Source organism: Thamnophis elegans, chromosome 16 (assembly GCF_009769535.1).
Source record: "Thamnophis elegans isolate rThaEle1 chromosome 16, rThaEle1.pri, whole genome shotgun sequence".
Classification (NCBI taxonomy): domain Eukaryota; kingdom Metazoa; phylum Chordata; class Lepidosauria; order Squamata; family Colubridae; genus Thamnophis; species Thamnophis elegans.
This window is the reverse complement of record NC_045556.1, coordinates 36,442,118-36,461,609: the sequence shown is the minus strand read 5'-3', so window position 1 is coordinate 36,461,609 and position 19,492 is coordinate 36,442,118. Positions and strand designations below refer to the sequence as shown.

At 42.9% G+C, this 19,492-nt stretch overlaps 1 protein-coding gene across 1 annotated transcript in view; it reads right to left on the bottom strand.

Moving 5' to 3' along the window:
* Positions 1–19,492, bottom strand: part of C5 (complement C5) — a 50,793-nt gene that overhangs the window by 19,350 nt on the left and 11,951 nt on the right. The window contains exons 10-26 of the mRNA XM_032232559.1: positions 18,698–18,813; positions 16,854–17,054; positions 15,581–15,784; positions 14,866–15,075; positions 14,443–14,592; positions 13,820–13,949; positions 12,760–12,822; positions 12,094–12,297; positions 10,616–10,700; positions 9,692–9,768; positions 8,185–8,324; positions 5,909–6,139; positions 4,878–4,938; positions 3,677–3,766; positions 2,283–2,495; positions 1,035–1,110; positions 271–430 (exon numbers count right to left, since the gene is read on the bottom strand). Coding sequence (XP_032088450.1) covers positions 271–430; positions 1,035–1,110; positions 2,283–2,495; positions 3,677–3,766; positions 4,878–4,938; positions 5,909–6,139; positions 8,185–8,324; positions 9,692–9,768; positions 10,616–10,700; positions 12,094–12,297; positions 12,760–12,822; positions 13,820–13,949; positions 14,443–14,592; positions 14,866–15,075; positions 15,581–15,784; positions 16,854–17,054; positions 18,698–18,813 — 2,411 coding nt within the window. The remainder of the gene's footprint in view (positions 1–270; positions 431–1,034; positions 1,111–2,282; positions 2,496–3,676; positions 3,767–4,877; positions 4,939–5,908; positions 6,140–8,184; positions 8,325–9,691; positions 9,769–10,615; positions 10,701–12,093; positions 12,298–12,759; positions 12,823–13,819; positions 13,950–14,442; positions 14,593–14,865; positions 15,076–15,580; positions 15,785–16,853; positions 17,055–18,697; positions 18,814–19,492) is intronic.

The window sequence follows — 19,492 nt, the reverse complement described above, 5'->3', positions numbered from 1 at the left end:
CTTCATTGGTTCCTGACTCTCCGAGACTCCTTGCCAAGTTCTGCAGATATTGGCCCGGCAGCTCTCCAAGCCATATAAGGTCTGTGACCGTAAATCCTCCCTTGAAAGACTTTGCTGGATGTGAATGAGCAGAATTCACAGTCAGCTAATAAAAGGGTTTTTTGTCGGGACCAGGAGTTGGCTTCAGGCTCTCGGGAAGCCTCAGTCAGAACAGTCAGCAGACCAATAGATAAATCTTAATTGGGTTTAATTCTTAGTCCATTTCCATACCTGAAGGGCTATGGGTTTGTAATTTGAGACTTCCCTGAAAGATCCATCGTCCATTTGACAGATGTCAATCAACCAAGTCAGAGACATACACACCGTACCAAACTGATCAGGCATATATCGCCGAACCTGTCCAAAAACCTTTAGGATAAACGCAGTAATCCTGCCAAGACCAAAAGATAAAATTGAGTTCCTTCCCCAGATTTGGAGAGATATTTCAAGACACCCAAGAACAAACAGGAAATCAAGAAATTTGAAAGTAATCCCGTATCACGAGGCAGGAAAAAAAATAAGACACACATGCACACAAAAATAAGGCAGATTAACAGGATTATGTTTATTTTCTGGATGTTTTCCCTGTTTTATGTGATACTAGTTGATAATCTGGCATTCCCTGGGTATTTATTTATAGGGGGAAATTTCTAATATTGGATTTTTCCCCTTGTGGAGTACTGTGAAATCATTACCGTGGCAACTCCACTGCGCTGTACAATAGAAGCCACTTTACAGCAGTACAATAGAAGCCATTTTAAGGCACAACAGGCTGTATCTTAACGGAACACGCACCCTGAGTGTGTTAGGGGTGTCTTACCCCCACAGTATTTGTTTCCAGAGAGTAAGTCATCTGTGTACCAATTTTGTTTGAAATTGCTTGAGGCGTTCCAGAGTTATTCTGGAACGTACACACACACGAACAGCCATTTTTTTTAATGTGATATATCTGAACCATTCTGGAAGTATCTAGCTCTCAGACACCATTTACTTACCAAGTGTTAGCTTCACCATCCTTCCACATGCTGTAAGAGAAATCTTGCGTTTGAAAAGACAGGACACTGATGATTCCTGAGAAATAAAACATTTTTTTTTAAAAAAGCACTTCTCTAAGAATTCATTCACATCTTAAAAGGCAAAGAGCTTGGTGACTTCCCTTCATAGCTCATGGAGACATTGTAAAGGATGCAGAAATGATCTCAAAGTTTGAGGGGAGACGGATATGGCAACTTCAAACAACTTTAACAGGCCTTTTGTGTGTTTGTGTGTGTGTGTGTGTGTGTGTGTGTGTGTTGCATTTGTGCTGATAAATAAATAAAGGGAGACTAGTATAGATCTATTTCAAGCTATTTAGCTCTTATCAGACCTATACTAGTCTCCCTTTATTTATTTATCAGCACAAATGCAACACAAATGTAACGAAAGCAACAGTAAAAATAATGGCTTTCTGTCTGGATGGTCTCCTGGGGTAGGCCGATAGACAGAGAAGGGAAGCAGTATGCCTCCTCCCATATTTGGGCATACCAGGGGTTGTGACACAATATATATATGTATGTATGTATGTATGTATGTATATATATATGTGTGTGTGTATGTGTGTGTGTTTTTATTTGTGCTGATAAATATATAAATATATAAATATATAAATGTGTGTGTGTGTGTGTGTGTGTGTGTATATATATATGTATGTATGTATGTATGTATGTATGTATGTATGTATATGTATATATATATATATGTATATGTTTGTGTGTGTGTGTTTTATTTATCTCCAAAGTTCAAATACAAAAAGAGAAATAAGAAGAAAAAGAAACTGCCAATAAAACAACCAAACAACATGTGGGGGGGGGGAAACCGTGTGTACAACAACAAATAACACATTTATTTTTAACATGAACATTGGACATAAAACGTCCACCCTGCGTTTGGAAACTAGTTATCTGACAGCTCTCCAAGCGAGATAAGGTTCGTGTGAATAAACATTCCTCTGAAAGTCTGTTTGCTAAGCCTTGCGGACTGTGAATAAAAGGAACTCACAAGTCATGTCAATAAAAGAGGGACCAAGACTCTGCTTCATGCTTTTTAAAGAAGCCTGGATCAGAGCAGAAATCTGTTGTCTATCAATCAAAACCGAACAAGCCTTAATGCAAAGTTTCATCCTTGAATAGTAGATTTATGGGCATCCCACGGACATTTCTATCAACAGCGCTGGCAGATTCATAGCTCAAAAGATGCTACTTTACCCCTCTTCAACTTCCTGAACAAGGTAAATTCGGACTGGGTTCTGCCCGAGCCAAAGATGTTCCAAGAGTCGGTCCTTTCCAGGTAATCGTACACATAAAACACGGGGATGATATTCATCAATTCTGTTTCAGCGCTGCCTTGGGGAAGGTCAGCGAGCAGCTTCAGGGCTTCGGGCTTCAAGGCAGCCTGGATGACATCGCCCAGCAGGTTGCCTGGGAAGGTGGGGAACCAAGGAAGGAAGGAAGGAAGAAAAGGGATGCGGAAAGGGGGAGAGAGGAAAAGGAAAGAGAGGGAAGGGAAACCACAAGAGATGCGGTTTTTAAAACTGATTTGACTTTATTAATGGATTGGTCATTTCGGTGGCTCAGGCTACGCATGCAGCCCAATTGCAGATGGACAGGTGGAGTGAGGGGAGGAGTATAAGTAGCTCAAGGTTTTCACTCCAGTTGCACTGGGCTCTTTTTTCCTTCCTTCTTTCCTGCTCCCTCCCTCCCAATCCTTCCTTCCTTCTTCTCTCCCTTCCAATCCTTCCTTCCTCTCTCACTCCATCCCAATCTTTCCTTCCTCTCTCCCTCCCTCCCAATCCTTTCTTTGTTCCTCCCTCCCAATCCTCCCTCCCAATCCTATCTTCCTTCCTCTCTCCCTCTCTCCCAATCCTTCCTTCCTTCTTCTCTCCCTCCCAATCTTTCCTTCCTCTCTTCCTCCCTCCCAATCCTTTCTTTGTTCCTCCCTCCCAATTCTACCTCCCAATCCTATCTTCCTTCCTCTCTCCCTCCCTCCCTCCCAATCCTTCCTTCCTTCTTCTCTCCCTCCCAATCTTTCCTTCCTCCCTCCCTCCCAATCCTTTCTTTGTTCCTCCCTCCCTCCCAATCCTACCTCCCAATCCTCTCTTCCTTCCTCTCTCCCTCCTTCCCAATCCTTCCTTGCTCTCTCTCTATCTCCCTCCCTCCCAATCCTTCCTTCCTCTCTTTCCCTCCCTCCCAATCCTTTCTTCTTTCCTCTCTCCCTCCCAATCCTTCCTTCCCCTCTCCCTCACTCCCAATCCTTCCTCCTCCCTCCCAATCCCTCTCCCTTCCTCTCTGATTCCCTCCCTCCCTATCCTCCCTCCCTCCCTTCCCTCCTTCCCAATCCTTCCTGTCTCCCTCCCAATCCTCCCTCCCAATCCCCCCTTCCTTCCTCTCTGACTCCCTCCCTCCCAATCCTCCCTCCCTTCCCTCCTTCCCAATCCTTCCTGCCTCTCCCTCCCAATCGTCCCTTCCTCCATGGGGTGAATGATATTTCTTTTGAAAAATTCAGCAACCCAATTCAAAATTGAGAAGGGGGAGAACCCCACCCCCCACGCCACCCAAGCGAATGAAAACCAGCAGTCATTCCTTCTCCCCTTCCCTTTTACCTTTGATACTGAGAGTCTTTACAAGTTGCGTTTTGGGGACGATGTAACGTGGTACTGTGTAAGGAAACTCTTTCTGCCTCACGACTGTGCCTGCCATTGAGAATCCACATCAAAGCCAGAAAATTTCATGTTAGTACATCATGCGTTTCAAATTGGGTTGCATAAATAACCTGCTAAAATATATGAAGACTGTAATCCTGGATCTTCCTTTCACCCTTTCACGGGGTAAAAAGGCAGATGAAATGAGGGTGATTTGGGAGTAAACACCATTGTGCAATATTCTCCCCAACTATTTTTGCCCCTTAATAAAAATGCAGCAATTCTGCTTTGCTTCATTTCTATCCATGTGGAATCCTGCCAATCAATGTAAATGCATATTTCCCTCTCAGATACAAATCCCCCTTTAACATTTAATATAGAGGATGCAATGGGGAAGGTTATGTCTCGCACCCTCTATTGCATCTTCCATATTAAATTATAAACAATGAAATCCTTGGGGCAGGAATCGCCTTTTTCTTCCCCTCTGATAAGGGGGCTGAAAGTTCCCTGCAACTAGATGGGATGTTTTTAAAAACATGGGAACATGTCTCGATGTCTTTAAATGAAAGCAAACACTTTCTTCTGCACCCTACAAAACCAGGAAGACAAATCTAGGAATTTAGCTTGAAGTTGAACCTGGAATAAAGAAATGTTGAGGAAACATTCAGCTGTTTGGACAAGTAGTGTCCCAACTTATACTTGATGTGTGTTGGAATTCATTGTTGGGTGTATTTCTATGCAACTACTACAGTAGTATTCAGCCAGTAGATGGAAGTATTTAAAAGTTTGGATCTTTTGTTTTAAGTAGAGTTTCCTGTTTGCTATTACAGTAAAACAGTTGAGCAGTAAAGAACATGGTGACGGTACTCTTTGTTTCCTCTGTGTGTTGATGGTTGGATGGATGGATGGATGGATGGATGGATGGATGGATGGATAGATAGATAGATAGATAGATAGATAGATAGATAGATAGATATACAGAATTTCTAACAATGTTATTTCTGACCAAATACAGGTCTACCATCTTCTCTAGACCCACAGCAGCTCCTAATATTATTGCTTGACACCTACACTGACTTGAGGGCCTTGATACTAATGAAAGAAAGAAAATAATGAGAGAAATGTCTATCTTTTTTTCCTCCAATAAACTGAACTGACATACCATAAACACCTTGGGGATCGAGCGTGACGCCGTCATAACTCTCCCTTCGAATACCTTCGGGCTAAAACCAAAGAACTGGTCAATAGCAATAGTATATTTCTATACCACTTCATAGTACTTTACAACCCTCTCTAAGCGGTTTACAGGCTCAGAAAACTGCCCCCAACAATCTGGGCTCTCATTTAACCCACCTCGGAAGCAGTGGTGGGATTCAAAAATTTTTTACTACTGGTTCTGTGGGCATGGCTTTGTGGGCGTGGTGGGTGTGGCTTAGTGGCAGGAGAAGGATACTGTAAAATTTCCATTCCCTCCCACTCCAGGGGAAGATTACTGCAAAATCCCCATTGCCTCCCGATCAGCTGGGACTCAGGAGGCAGAGAATAGAAGGGGGCAAGGCCAGCCAGAGGTAGTATTTACCGCTTCTCTAAACTACTCAAAATGTCCGCTACCAGTTCTCCATATATATATAAATATATGTATGTATTTTAGGGGAGGTCTTATTATTTTTGAGGTGCAGGAGGCTTCTTAACCATGGACCGTGGATCAGCTGATCCAGAGAGGGCCAGAAGTTCTCTCTGTTTCTGACACACTCTCACCTACCATCGCTGGGTCTGCTGCTCTTTTTACGGCCGCCACTAAGAGAAGAGGTGCTGTAACTAGGGTTTGCAGGAGCAGCCTCCCTGAGGCTGTTCCGTGTGGAAGGCAGATGCATGTGGGGTGCATGGAGCATGTCCCCCCACCCAGGAAATGGTAGGGATGGGATGCACATGCGTTTAAATATTTTTGGGAGGGCTTATTTTGAGGGGGGAGGGCTTATTTTTAGTGCATGCGCTCAAAAGCCCGATTGGGCTTATTATCCAGGGAGGTCTTATTTTCAGGAAAACAAGGGATTATTTTGTCGCTGAGAGATGGTGCCTGGGAGACAAATTCCTTGAGTGTCCAATCATACTTGGCCAATAAAGAATCAAGAATGAACGGAGATGCGTGGCAAATCCTCCCACTTCCACCTAAGACCAAGGGCTCAGCCTTACCACAACCCTTAGTGTCTTGACGAGGATTTCTCTGTTCAAGCCGTTAAGAAGCGTGAGGTTGACGCTGAGGAGGCCCAGCTCAAGGGGAAGGATTTTAAATGTCTCCACCACAATAGAAGAACTCTGGATATCTTTCCAGCGAGAGCAGATGTTGACCTGAGAGCCATCCTTCAAAGTCTTAGCAGCACCGAAGAGACAGATCCCTTTTTGCACACTGATGCTCAGGCAAAACTGGGGGGAAAAAGCCACCTTGAAGAATTAGGGATCTTTAAAAGCACAATGACTATATAGCAGTGGTGGGATTCAAATTATTTAACAACCGGTTCTCTGACCTAATGACCAGCTGGGTAGGCGTGGCTCAGTGGTCATGTGACTGGGTGGGCATGGCCAACTCAACGTCACTCACATCGATGGGCGCTTCGCTTTAGCTGTTACAATGGAATAAGGGTTAACTGGAGAGGCAGTTTCTGTAAGCAGGGCAATGAAGATTAGGCTAGAAACAACACCAGAATGTTTCCTTCCTGCCTTCCTTACAGGATCAGCCCTGTAAAGTGGGGAAAAAACAAAAGATTTCTTCCAACAACCGGTTCTCCCAACTGCTTAGAAAGTTAACAACCGGTTCTTCTGAATAGGTGCGAACTGGCTGAATCCCACCACTGCTATATAGACATACTTTTCTGTTACCTTGGTTGTTTTTTTTTTACTAAAAAGAGGAGAAAAATTAAATATGTATATTGAAAAGGAAATATAAATACCATCAACAGGAAATGGAGCTCGCTCAGAAGCTGAAATACACCCAGTAAATGAGATGAAGAATGAAAAGTAGAGGAGAAATGTAAGGGAAGAAGAGAGGGGAGGGGAAGAGGAGGAGAGAATAAGCTCAGTTGTTTCCTTGCAGATGTTTCATTACCCAACTAGATAACATCCTCAGTGCTAGATGGAAGTGGGGATTGCAGAGAGGAGGAGGAGAAGAGGAGGAGGAGGAGGAGGAGGAGGAGGAGGAGGAGGAGGAGGAGGAGGACCATAGGATCCTTGATACTCTCTGAGCTTGATTGTTTTCTTGCAGATGTTTCATTGCCCAACTAGGTAATATCATCAGTGCTAGACAGAAGTGGGAATTGCAGAGAGGAGGAGGAGGAGGAGGAGGAAAAGAAGAAGAAGATGAAGAGGAAGAAGAGGAGGAGGAGGAGGAGGAAGTAGTAGTAATAGTAGTAGAAGTAGTAGTAGTAGTAGTAGTAGTAGTAATAGTAGTAATAGTAGTAATAGTAGTTTACATAGTTTAGGTCATTGAAAATCAGAAAAAAGCCAAGTATTGTTTCAATATTAATTATGATTTAAAGTGTCGAAGGCAATAGGCTTCTTCAGCTTTTTCATCCAAAACAGAAGAGAACATTATAAGATGCTGCAAATTATGTCAAAAAATTAGTTTAGACGAGACTTTAGCCTCTCTAACCAGCCCCCCCCCATTTCATAAACAACTTTTTCATAGCCCAAATACTCTTCACAATGCTCCTTCTATTATTCAAGGATAAGTGATGGGCCTCAGCTTACCAATGAGATCTAATTCACATGGCATTTCATAACAGGGGAGTTAAACAAGCAGTTATCTGTTGGAAAAGCAGTTATTTTGACTGGCAAGACACCGCCTGATACTGCCCGGTTTGGTTTTTATGAAGAGTTCAAAAATGAAATTTGTTGTGAGAACCTACAGATGTTGTGAGAATTGAAGAATGTACTTTTTGCCTCCCTATCTGTGCTTTGCTTGCATTTTTGTAAATTGTGATGTGCCAAGGACGGCCTAAATTTGTACAAAAACAACTGAAATCTCCCTTCACACCAGCTTCTCTGAGAAATGAGCCAGGCCAAAACAGTATGTTTAGTTTAGCTAGCAGAGTTGGAAGGGACCTTGGAGGACTTCTAGTCCAACCCCCTGCCTAGGTAGAAAACCGTTTCAGACAAATGGCTATCCAACGTCTTCTTAAAGACTTCCAGTGTTGGGGCATTCACAACTTCTGGAGGCAACTTCTGTTCCGCTGATTAATTGTCCTCACTGTCAGGAAATTCCTCCTCAATTCTAAGTTGCTTCTCTCCGTGATTAGTTTCCACCCATTGCTTCTTGTCCTACCCTCTGGTGCTTTGGAGAATGTCAACAATGTTTCCTGCATAGCTGTAGACTTTTTTATAACCAGAGTCTAACGTGAGAGTTAAAAGTCGCCCCTGCAAACAAGGAGTGGCTGTGAAGCCCACAATTGTCTTTTTTAACCGCTTGCTCTTACCCTGGTCTTTGAGGTCATGTAGTTGTAAATGGTTGCTTTTAATTCAATTTGCTCTCCTCGGACAACGGAGTAAGGCATATGGACGTTAACGAAGACTTCTTTAACGACCTCCACTTCTAAGGTATCAGCAACACAGATGCCTGTGTGTAACAGGAAAAAAAAGATGTAATAACTCAAATTATTGAGTCCATCCTCTGCACCTCCATAACTGTCTGGTTTGGCTCTGCAACCCAACAAGGCAGACACAGACTTCAATGCATAATTAGAATTGCAGAAAAAACAATGGCTACCAACTTGCCTTCCATTGAGGACCTGCACACTGCAGGAGTCAAAAAGAGGGCTGTGGAAATATCTACAGACCCCTCACATCCTGGACACCAATGGTTTCAACTCCTACCCTCAACACGATGCTTTAGAGCACTGCACATCATAACAACTAGACACAAGGACAGTTTTTCTCCGAATCCCATCACTCTGCTAAACAACTAATTCCCTCAACACTGTCACACTATTTACTAAGTCTGCATTACTATTATTCTTCTCTTCCTTCCTAGTACCTATCTCTTCCCACTTGTGACTATAACCATGTTGCTTCTATCTTTCCAATTTATATTGTTTTGTTTGTTTCCTAGTGTGATTTGATTGCTTATTAGTAACCTATGACTATCACTAAATGTTGTATCTTATGATTCTTGATGAATGTATTCTATTTTAGGTTCTGATAGGTTCACACAATATCCTATTTGGGTTAAGATACACCTATGCACATCTCCATACTTCATGATTGAGCCGTGGTGGCGCAGTGGTTAAAAAGCAGTATTGCAGAATAATTCTGCCGACTGTCATGAGTTCGATCCTGACCAGCTCAAGGTTGACTCAACCTCTCACTAGACACAAGGAGATTCCCCCCCCAAATGCCATCACTCTGCTAAACAAATAATTCCCTCCCCACTGTCAAACTATTCACTGCATTACTATTGCTATTAGTCTTCTCATCATTCCTATCACCCATCTCCTCCCACTTATGACTGCAGGACTGCAACTTTGCTGTTTGTATCCTTACGATTGATATTGATATTGATCGTTTCCTGATTGCTTATTTGTACCCTATGACTATCAACTATCAACAAGGATTCTTGATGAATGTATTCTATTTTATTTTTCTTTATGTACACGGAAAGCATCTGCACCAAAGACAAATTCCTTGCGTGTTCAATCATTCTATTCTATTTACGACTGCCCTCCCAAAAGGTCATAACATTGGGTCAGTCACATGCTGACCCACTGTGCGACCACTTTATGGTTTATCACTGTAATGGGCAGGCTAAATCATGATTGTACTAGGTTACCATTAAAACCCAGCTTTTTACCATAGGAAAGTAAACAGTAAAATTTGGGTGGTAAAATCTACTCCAGCTAGGGTTCAAGGCTCTGAAGAGCTATTGAATAGGGGGACTATTGCTCTCTTTTCAAAAAACACACGGTATAAATCAATTATTTTACATACCTTTATCCGAAATGCTAACACCTTGTATTTCCCAGGTAGTTAGAGAATCAGGCAGGATGACTGGCAGATTCTTGGACCTGCAGTTGATATAAAAACAAGAGCTGGTTTATTAGTTTTAGCGCAGATCGAACCATAGAGATGGAAGGTACTTCTAGAGGTCTTCTAGTCCAGCCCTTTGACCACATCTTGGGGACACAGGGCCCAACGTTCAAGATCCTTCTGAATCGGCTTGCCTCCAGAAGTTGTGGGTGCTCCCACAGTGGAGGTTTTGAACAGGGGCCCCAAATGAATTGTAGGAAAGCAAAACTTTACATTTAGGCAGGAAAAAACAATGGTATAAATTCAGATTAGACGAGACCAGAGGTGATATTCAGCAGGTTCTGACCAGTTCTGGAGAATCTGTAGCGGAAATTTTGAGTAGTTTGGAGGACCGGCAAATACAACCTCTGACTGGCCCTGCCCCCATCTATTCTCTGCCTCCTGATCCTCCCAGCTGATCGGGAGGGAATGAGGATTTTACAGTATCCTTCCCCTGCCATGCCCACAAGCCACGCCCACCAAGCCACGCCCACCAAACCCAAGTTACCCTTGTTCCTCTTCCGGTTTTCATTCTGTCCCTTGCCAAGTGCCAGGGAAATCAGAAAATCCAGGAAGTTCAAATGAGAATAAAGATTTATTACAAGCTTGAGCCCTCTACTAGAATCCGGGCTACTAATGGTCAAGGGAAATGAGCGGGAGATAAGAAAGGAATTCAAGGTGGGCTGGAGTTAAATCTCTCGCTGGCAGGGCAGGGTCTCATGATGGATGACAGGCACAGCCGGTCAGGCACAGCCTGGTTGCCTCCTACAGCTTTGGTGTGATTATGATGTATTTAATAAAGAGATTGAATCGCCTCTAAGGAGTCAACATTATACAATCTTGTACCTTTGAACTGGATGGACTTCCCAAAGCCAACTTTCAGGGAAAAAACTTCGGATTTGCGGGGCCACGTCCAATAGAGCATTAAAGGCTGGGGAGGGGGAGAACAATGAGAAGAAGGAGGGGGAGGGGGAGGAAGAGGAGGAGGAGGAACCATTATTATTTTCATACAGGAAATTAGTCTAAAGGCCACCTACTGCCAAGAATCTATTGCCCTGCATTAACCCCCTGCATAACCCTATCATTATCTATCTATCTATCTATCTATCGATCGATCGATCTATCGATCGATCTCTATCTATCTACCTACCTACCTACCTACCTATCATATCTATCTACCTACCTACCTACCTACCTACCTACCTTTCATTATCTATCTATATCTATCTATCTATCTATCTATCTATCTATCTATCTATCTATCTATCTATCTATCTATCATCTATCTCTATCTATCTCTACCTACCTACCTATCTATCATTATCTATATCTATCTATCTATCTATCTATCTATCTATCTATCTATCTATCTATCTATCTATCTATCTATCTATCTATCATCTACCTACCTACCTACCTACCTATCATTATCTATCTATCTATCATCTATCTATCTATCTATCTATATCTATCTATCTATCTATCTATCTATCTATCTATCTATCTATCTATCTATCTATCATCTACCTACCTACCTACCTACCTACCTACCTACCTACCTACCTACCTATCATTATCTATCTATCTATCATCTATCTATCTATCTATCTATCTATCTATCTATCTATCTATCTATATCTATCTATCTATCTATCTATCTATCTATCTATCTATCTATCTATCTAAATTGTAAGCCGCCCTGAGTCCCCTCAGGGAAAAGGGCGGCCTATAAATAATAAACAAACTACAAACTATCTATCTATCTATCTATCTATCTATCTATCTATCTATCTATCTATCTATCTATCTATCTATCTATCTACCTACCTACCTACCTACCTACCTACCTATCATATCTATCTACCTACCTACCTACCTACCTTTCATTATCTATCTATCTATCTATCTATCTATCTATCTATCTATCTATCTATCTATCTATCTTTCTATCTATCTTTCTATCTATCTATCTATCTATCTATCTATCTATCTATCTATCTATCTTTATCTACTTACCTACCTACGTATCATATCTGTCTGTCTGTCTGTCTGTCTCTCTCTCTCTCTCTCTCTGTCTCTATCAATCTCTATCTATCTATCAATCTCTACCTATCTCTAGCTATCAATCTACCTCTATCTATCAATCTATATCTATCTGTCTGTCTGTCTGTCTGTCTGTCTGTCTGTCTGTCTGTCTGTCTATCTATCTATCCTGACTCTATCCTGACCACTTAGAGAGGGCTGTAAAAGCACTGTGAAGCGGTATATAAGTCTAAGAGCTTATATTGCTATTTCTATGAAGGTATGCTAGGGGGTATACATACCATTTCTCCCCAGAAGTAGATGCTTGTGTGTGTCATTAAGACGTTTCGCAACAGCAAATTCGCAGCAGATCCGGAAGGCATAAATGCACCTCCTCGACCCAGTCTTAATACGCTTGATTCTCTCTTGACACGTCTGCGGGAAGGGGTAATGCTCTGCTCCCCTCTGACAGCACTTCTGAATTTCCTTATTTTGAAACCGGGCAACTGAAAGGATGATATAACACAGAAGCAAAAGGGATAACCGGTGGCTTAGAGCCAGTGGTGAAATCTAAAAATGTTCACTACCGGTTCTGTGGGCATGGCTTGGGGGCGTGGCTTGCTGGTCGCGTGACTTTCACATTTTACACAAAAATAACACAAAAGCTACACAACTGACTCACACACAATGCAAAAGCGCACAAAACGGCCCCTGCAACAAAAAAGCAGGAACCTCACAGAGCCACAAAGAGGTCAAGAACCAACTATCACATTTTACACAAAAATAACACGTATAATAACAAATATAGTCAGCGGGGACGCCAAATTCGCTGAGCAGCCGTGTTGCTGGTTGAAGAACGGTGGCGATTCGCTTAACGGATGTGGTGGGGAAAGTTGTAAAATGGGGCAAGCCCCACCCCCCCGGCGCCAGAGCATCAAGGAGTCCACATGTTTGGGTTTACCACAAACCTAGTTTTTCGATGTCATGCTTGAGGGAGCGGGTGCTTCTGACGATCGCAGTGCAAGTTTCATCTGTGGGAGACGAGGGAAGAAAATCAGTGATTGGGCCCATCAAAAGCAGCAATGCTATCCCAGAAGTACGTGCAATGTGCAACTAGGTAATATCATCAGTGCTGGACGAGGAGGAGGAAAAGGAGGAGGAGGAGGAGGAGGAGGAGGAGGAGGAGGAGGAGGAGGAGGAGGAGGAGGAGGAGGAGGAAGAGGAAAGATAAAGAAGAAGAGAAAGAGGAAGAGGAAGGAGGAGAAGAAGCTCAGTTGTTTTCTTGCAGATGTTTCATTACCCAACTAGGTAACATCCTCAGTGCTAGATGGAAGTGAGGATTGCAGAGAGGAGGAGGAGGAGGAAGAAGAAGAAGAAGAGGATTAGGAGGAGGACCATGGGACCCTTGGTACTCTCTGAGCTTGATTGTTTTCTTGCAGATGTTTCATTGCCAACTAGGTAATACCATCAGTGCTAGACAGAAGTGGGGATTGCAGAGAGGAAGAGGAGGAGGAGGGAGAAGGAGGAGGAGGAAAAGGAGAGAAAGAAGAGGAGGAGGAAGAAGAAGGAGAAGGAGAGGAAGAAGAAGAAGAAAAGGAGGAGGGATGGAGTAGAAGGGGAAGGGGAAGGGGAAGGAGGAGGAAGAAGATACAGAAAGAAGGAGGGCCATGGGGATCCTTTGCTGCTCTCTGAACTTGTTTATTTTCTTGCAGACATTTCATTACCAAACTAAGTGACACCATCAGTGCTAGAATGGGGGGAGGAGGAGGAGGATTGGGGGTCCTTGGTGCTCTCTGAACTTAATGGTCTCCTTTCATGACCCAACTAGGTAATGTCATCAGGGTTAGAAGGGAGTTGGATTAGGAGGAGGAGGAGGAGGAGGAGGAGGAGGAGGAGGAGGAGGAGGAGGAGGAGGAGGAGGAAGAAGAAGAGGAGGCAAATTGGAAATCAGATGCTACTCTTCTGCATTCAGGACTGAAGGTTTTACGGACAGTTATATATCATGCTTAAAAGGAAACGTTTCATCACCTTTCTCTTTGGCGTCGTCAGCGTTGGCGTTGGTGAGAAAGGTGAGACCGGCCATCCGGAACACATCCACGTTGTTCTGCCCTCCTCCGGCTCCACAGCCCAGGTCACTTTTTTCCAGTTGAAGGAGAGCCTGCGGAGGAGAAGACACAGGAGGTGAGGAGATTCCATCCCTTCCATTTCTCACCCGCTTTCGTCAAAAGAATTCACAGCGGAAACAGGAACACAGGCATGGCTGCATCGAACGCAACGAGGGCAGCTATTCCTATGGCTTCATCGCCCTCCCCCCACATACCACTCTGTTTTCAGGCTGAAGAATGGCCTGAAATTGTTCCCCCAAAAGACCCGAAAAATAGCCTGAAAATAGTCCCAAAAAATCAGCCTGAAAACAGCTCAAAAAACAGCCAAAAAACAAGCTTGCACATACTGGCCACCTGGTCTTTGGTAGTGCTCCGCCGCGCACACATGCAAATGCATGCGCTTGTATTCCAATTTGGGCACTCAGTGCTGAAAAGGTTTGCCATCACTCCTATATGATGTGATGGGACTGTGCCCAAACCGAAGTCCATTGGACCTCTAAAGTTGCGCAAAGAATGCCACATGTTTCCCTTTCGACCGGACGTAACTTTTTCCATCGATTTCTGCTTGCTTCCTGTCACTCCATAAATTGCTTTGTCCATGGCTGAAAGAGCCACCAGAGAGTCAAACTCGGAGGTCATGGAAAGGGACACTTTTTCTCCAGGCTGGTAAACTCTTCCGTTTTTCAGGATGCGGACCTGCAAAGGCCAAATGTGACATGGGAAAATAATTCAAATAATTCAACAACGGGTTCTATGCTCTAATGACCAGCTGGGTAGGCATGGGCGGGTGGTCATGTGACCGGGTGGGTGTGGCCAACTCGATGCCACTCACGTCGAGGGGCGCTTCACCTCGCCTGGCCTCTCCGCGATTTCTCCCAACGGCTGGTTCTCTCAGCTGCTCAGAAAGTTAACAAATGGTTCTCCCAAATAGGTGCGAACCGGCTGAATCCCGCCGCCGAATCTGCTCACCTCTAGGTTGTTGCCACATTTCTGCTGGACATTTAACCAGACTGAATCGGCGACCAGCTCGGCGGTTCCTTCTCCCGTGACGATGTAGTAGACCAGAAGACGGGCTGAAGGGACCATCTCTTTGGTTATATGGAGGGTGAGAGCTTGATAGGACAAGCCCTGGATCTTATCCTGAGTCCCGTATTTGATTATTTTCCCTTTGGATAAGATCTAAAAAGAAAGGAGGGAAGAGGGTGACATTCCTGTGCTCAGATGACCTAAGGAAAAAGAAGGATTGTAAGCCTTGTAAGACAAGTAACGTTGATTATTTCATTAGTTGCATTGCTCTAGGATATCTGCAGATCCAGTTCCACAGAGGAATTATTGAGTCTGTCATCTGCACCTCCATAACTGTCTGGTTTGGTTCTGCAACCCAACAAGACAGACACGGACTTCAGAGGAGAATCAGAACGGCAGAAAAAATAATTGCTAACAACTTGCCTTCCATGAAGGACCTGTATATTGCATGAGTCAAAAAGAGGGCTGTGAAAATATCTACAGGCCCCTCGCATCCTGGACATAATTGTTTCCAACTCCTACCCTTTATAGAGCACTGCACACCAGAACAACTAGGCACAAGGGGAGGTTTTTTCACTCACTGTCGTAAGCTACAACAGGTGTGCATTTCATTTTTTTCTCCATTTTGCCCCTTTGAAATTGTGATCGCAATGCGTACCAGATAGCTGTAGTGTGGTATTTTGTCAATGAAATGGCTCGCCGGGTGTACTTTTAGCTGCACACTCTCTCCAACCTGGAGCACTCTGTGATCTGAAGCCCAGCTGATATATAAATAGCTTCCAGTGACAGACACATAGGATTTGGCGTCGTAGGTTTCACTCGCTTGATTCTCTTCTGGTAAAGTGGTATCTGCAGTTGTTATCTAAGGGGGAAAAAAGTCAAAACACAAAAGATCATGAATGCAGAATAACGGAGTTGGAAGGGAACTTCCAAGAACCTCCTGTTCTTGAGAAATGGCTGTCCATCCAATCTCTTCTTAAAATCCTCAAAACACCCGTGGCTTTGTTGGAATTCAAGGGTGGAATGTATTTCTTTTTTTAAAAAAAATTTTTTTTAATTTGTTTGTCCAAACTTCACATCTTTGCAACACATTACATTTTTTTTACCTATCTGTTTGTGTCTGTTTTATCTATACCAATAAATCTTTTATAACTGTCACTTCATATATTTGTGCATTTATATTACTTTATACATTTTTTTCATTCTATATATAATATTCTATATGCTATTAAATATTTTATAACTATGACTATATATTTGTGCATTTACATTATTTCATACTTTTTCATTCTATATGTAATATTCTATGTTATTAAATCTTTTATAAATATGACTTCATATATTTGTGCATTTACATTATTTTATACATTTTTTCATTCTATATATAATATTCTATATGCTATTAAATCTTTTATAACTATGACTTTATATATTTGTGCATTTACATTATTTTATACATTTTTTCATTCTATATGTAATATTCTATATGTTGTTAAATCTTTTATAACTATGACTTCATATATTTGTGCATTTACATTATTTTATAATTTTTTTTTCATTCTATATGTAGTATTCCTTTTTTGCGTTCCTGCTTTTCCCCTCCTTTCCTCTAGCCAATTGTACAATAAATCCCATATGGAATAGGATTCAGATTCGTCTTTCTCTTTTAGTCCTTTCGTGAGCCTATCCATCTCTGCGCATGGTGGAATGCATTTCTATGCAACAACTACTCGGCCCAGTGGATGGCAGTGTTTACAAGTTTGTATCTATGCTCTTTTGTTTCCTGTTACAGTTAAAATGGTTGAGCAGGAAAGCACATGGTGACTGTACTTTTTCGTTTCCTCTGTGGTACTATGTTAAAAAAAAAGGATTTCTAACAGGTTTTGAGGCCTCCATGGTTCTAGATCAGAGAAAGGAAATATTTCACTCACTTTGAACTCCAATGCTTTGGTGTCGGAAGGAATGTTAACTGTAAATACAGTTGTTCCATCTCTTGAGCTTGTTACGCCAGACCCAAAATCCGAACCTTCTTCAATTAATCTGGTCTCTTCCAGTTGGTCGTTGAAGGCGGTGGCTTGGAGGACCACAGGAACATTGCCAACTGACACGTCCAACATATCCCGCACCCGTGCCTGTTTATACAAAAAGGGTTGCTTATTATCTAATCTCAACCAATGCTGCTCATAATTATAATTATAATAATAATAATAAGGTCACAATCATAGACATCGCAATACCAGGTGATAGCAGGGTCGCCGAGAAGGAACATAAAAAAATTGCAAAATACCAGGACTTAAAAATCGAAATTCAACGACTATGGCACAAACCAGCAGTGGTAATTCCAGTGGTAATTGGCACACTGGGTGCTATTCCAAAAGCACTGGAATTACATTTAAAACAGTTAAAAATTGACAAAATCACCATCAGTCAAATGCAAAAAGCCGCACTGCTTGGATCTGCACGCATATTACGAAAATACATTACGACGTCCTAGGCCCCTGGGTGGGGCCCGACTAGTAACCAATGCCAAATCCGGCGAAACAACTGGCCGCTGTGATACAATTGTATAATAATAATATACCATTTCCTTATTATTCCTAGCAACAGGCTATCTTACCTCCATCAAGGTGCAAAGGTATGGGTGGTAAGAAAGACTCACAGGTTTCCAGAGAAAGTTCCCCTATCAAAATCAGGTTGCCAAATGGATGGTTGTTATCATTCAATTATTTTATTGCATGAAATATTTTTATATCCCAATTAACAACCTGTGATCTGTTGGTTACAGATCCTTACCAAACACAGAGAAACAGAATGACAAAGGACAACAAAACAGGGGGAACAGCTGTGCCTTCTGCTTTTTACGATTGTGGTGACATGCAGACAGCCACACATCTGTATATCTGCTCTTTGTGTCCTGATCAATGAATATTTGAAGGCCTCCTGGCAGTGTGGAAGAATGCAATTAATATTGCCAGTTTCTGGGCAAGATGTGTGTAACTTGTTTAACACATATTTTAATCTTTTGCCTTATATTATTTAAATTTGACCTTGTATGTTCTAACCTAGGCTTGCCAAGAGCATGGTCCCGACAAAAACCCCTTTTATTAATTGACTGCGAATTCTGCTCATTCACGCCCAGCAAAGTCTTTCAAACGGAGGATTTACAGTCACAGACCTCATCTGGCTTGGAGAGCTGCCAGGCCGAGATCTGCAGAACTTGGCAAGGAGCCTCGAAGAGTCACAAACCAATTAAGGGAACCAATTTTGTCTCCTGAAAACTCCACTCCCCTTTCGCTCCTCTTTTATTTCTCCTGGGAGGGCCCATTCATCATCCACCTGTGGCCGTACTCCTAAGTCGACCCCTGTTCTTAAGCTCTTCCCTTCGTCTGGCAACTCTGCGGATGCGCACACTGGGAACAGGCTCCAGCTGTTCTTCCGCCTCACTGATTGTCTGACTCTGATAACTGGAATACAGCCCTGGCACCCTCTCTGCCTCCGATACAGAGCCTCCTCAGAGCCTTCCCCAGACTCCAGGACTGGCCCATCTTCCTCCTCAACCCTCCCCACTGTCCGAATCTGCTGCCAGCTCTGCTGGCCGCTGGCGGGCCACAACATTGTTTAGCCTTATTTTAATTGGGATGCTTCTGATGGGAATGAGCCAACAAATTACTCCTCTCCGTCTTGACTCTGGCAGGTGAGAAATCTCACAAGAGAAAACCGCAAAGGATTTTGGCAAAGCAGGACCCAACGGAGACCTTCGTGGGATTTGACTCACCTTAATGAAATAAGGAAGTCCGGGTTTCACGAACAGAGGTGTGGCAATCAAATCCAACTTGTAAGGAGACAAGGCGTATTTAATGGTGGTCAGTTCAGCATCCTCACTGTGGCCATCTGTCAAAAGAAGGGATTGGATGTTTTCAGTAGAAGAACTATTGTCTTTCCTTTGGCCAGGAAAATCTCCTTTATTTACTGAACGGGATTGATCATCCAGGTCTGAAGGACTCTGATGATGTAGAACACAAACCAAACCAATTAAAGACCAATCTGGAACCTATGGATGGATGGTCTTAATTAATCAGCTGGGGTGAAAGGTTTATTGGAATAAAACACATGGGTTAGGTCAGCTGTGGTGGCGCGGGGGTTAGAAGGCAGTATTGCCAGCTAATTCACTGCCCACTGCCGCGAGTTCACTCCTGACTGGCTCCAGGTTGACTCAGCCTCCGTCCATCCATCCATCCAACATCTTTCCCTTTCTTTCTTCTTTCTTCTTTCTTTCTTTCTTTCTTTCTCTCCCTCTCTCTCTCTCTCTCTCCCTCCCTCCCTCTCTCGTTTCCAAGGTGGGTAAAACGAGGACCCAGATTGTGTGGGGCAACAGGCTGACTCTGTAAATTGCTTAGAGAGGGCTGGAAAGCATAGTGAAGTGGTATATAAGTCTAAGTACTAGTATGATGGATGGATGGATAGATACCTGTAGATAGATAGATAGATAGATAGATAGATAGATAGATAGATAGATAGATAGATAGACAGACAGACAGACAGACAGACAGACAGACAGACAGACAGACAG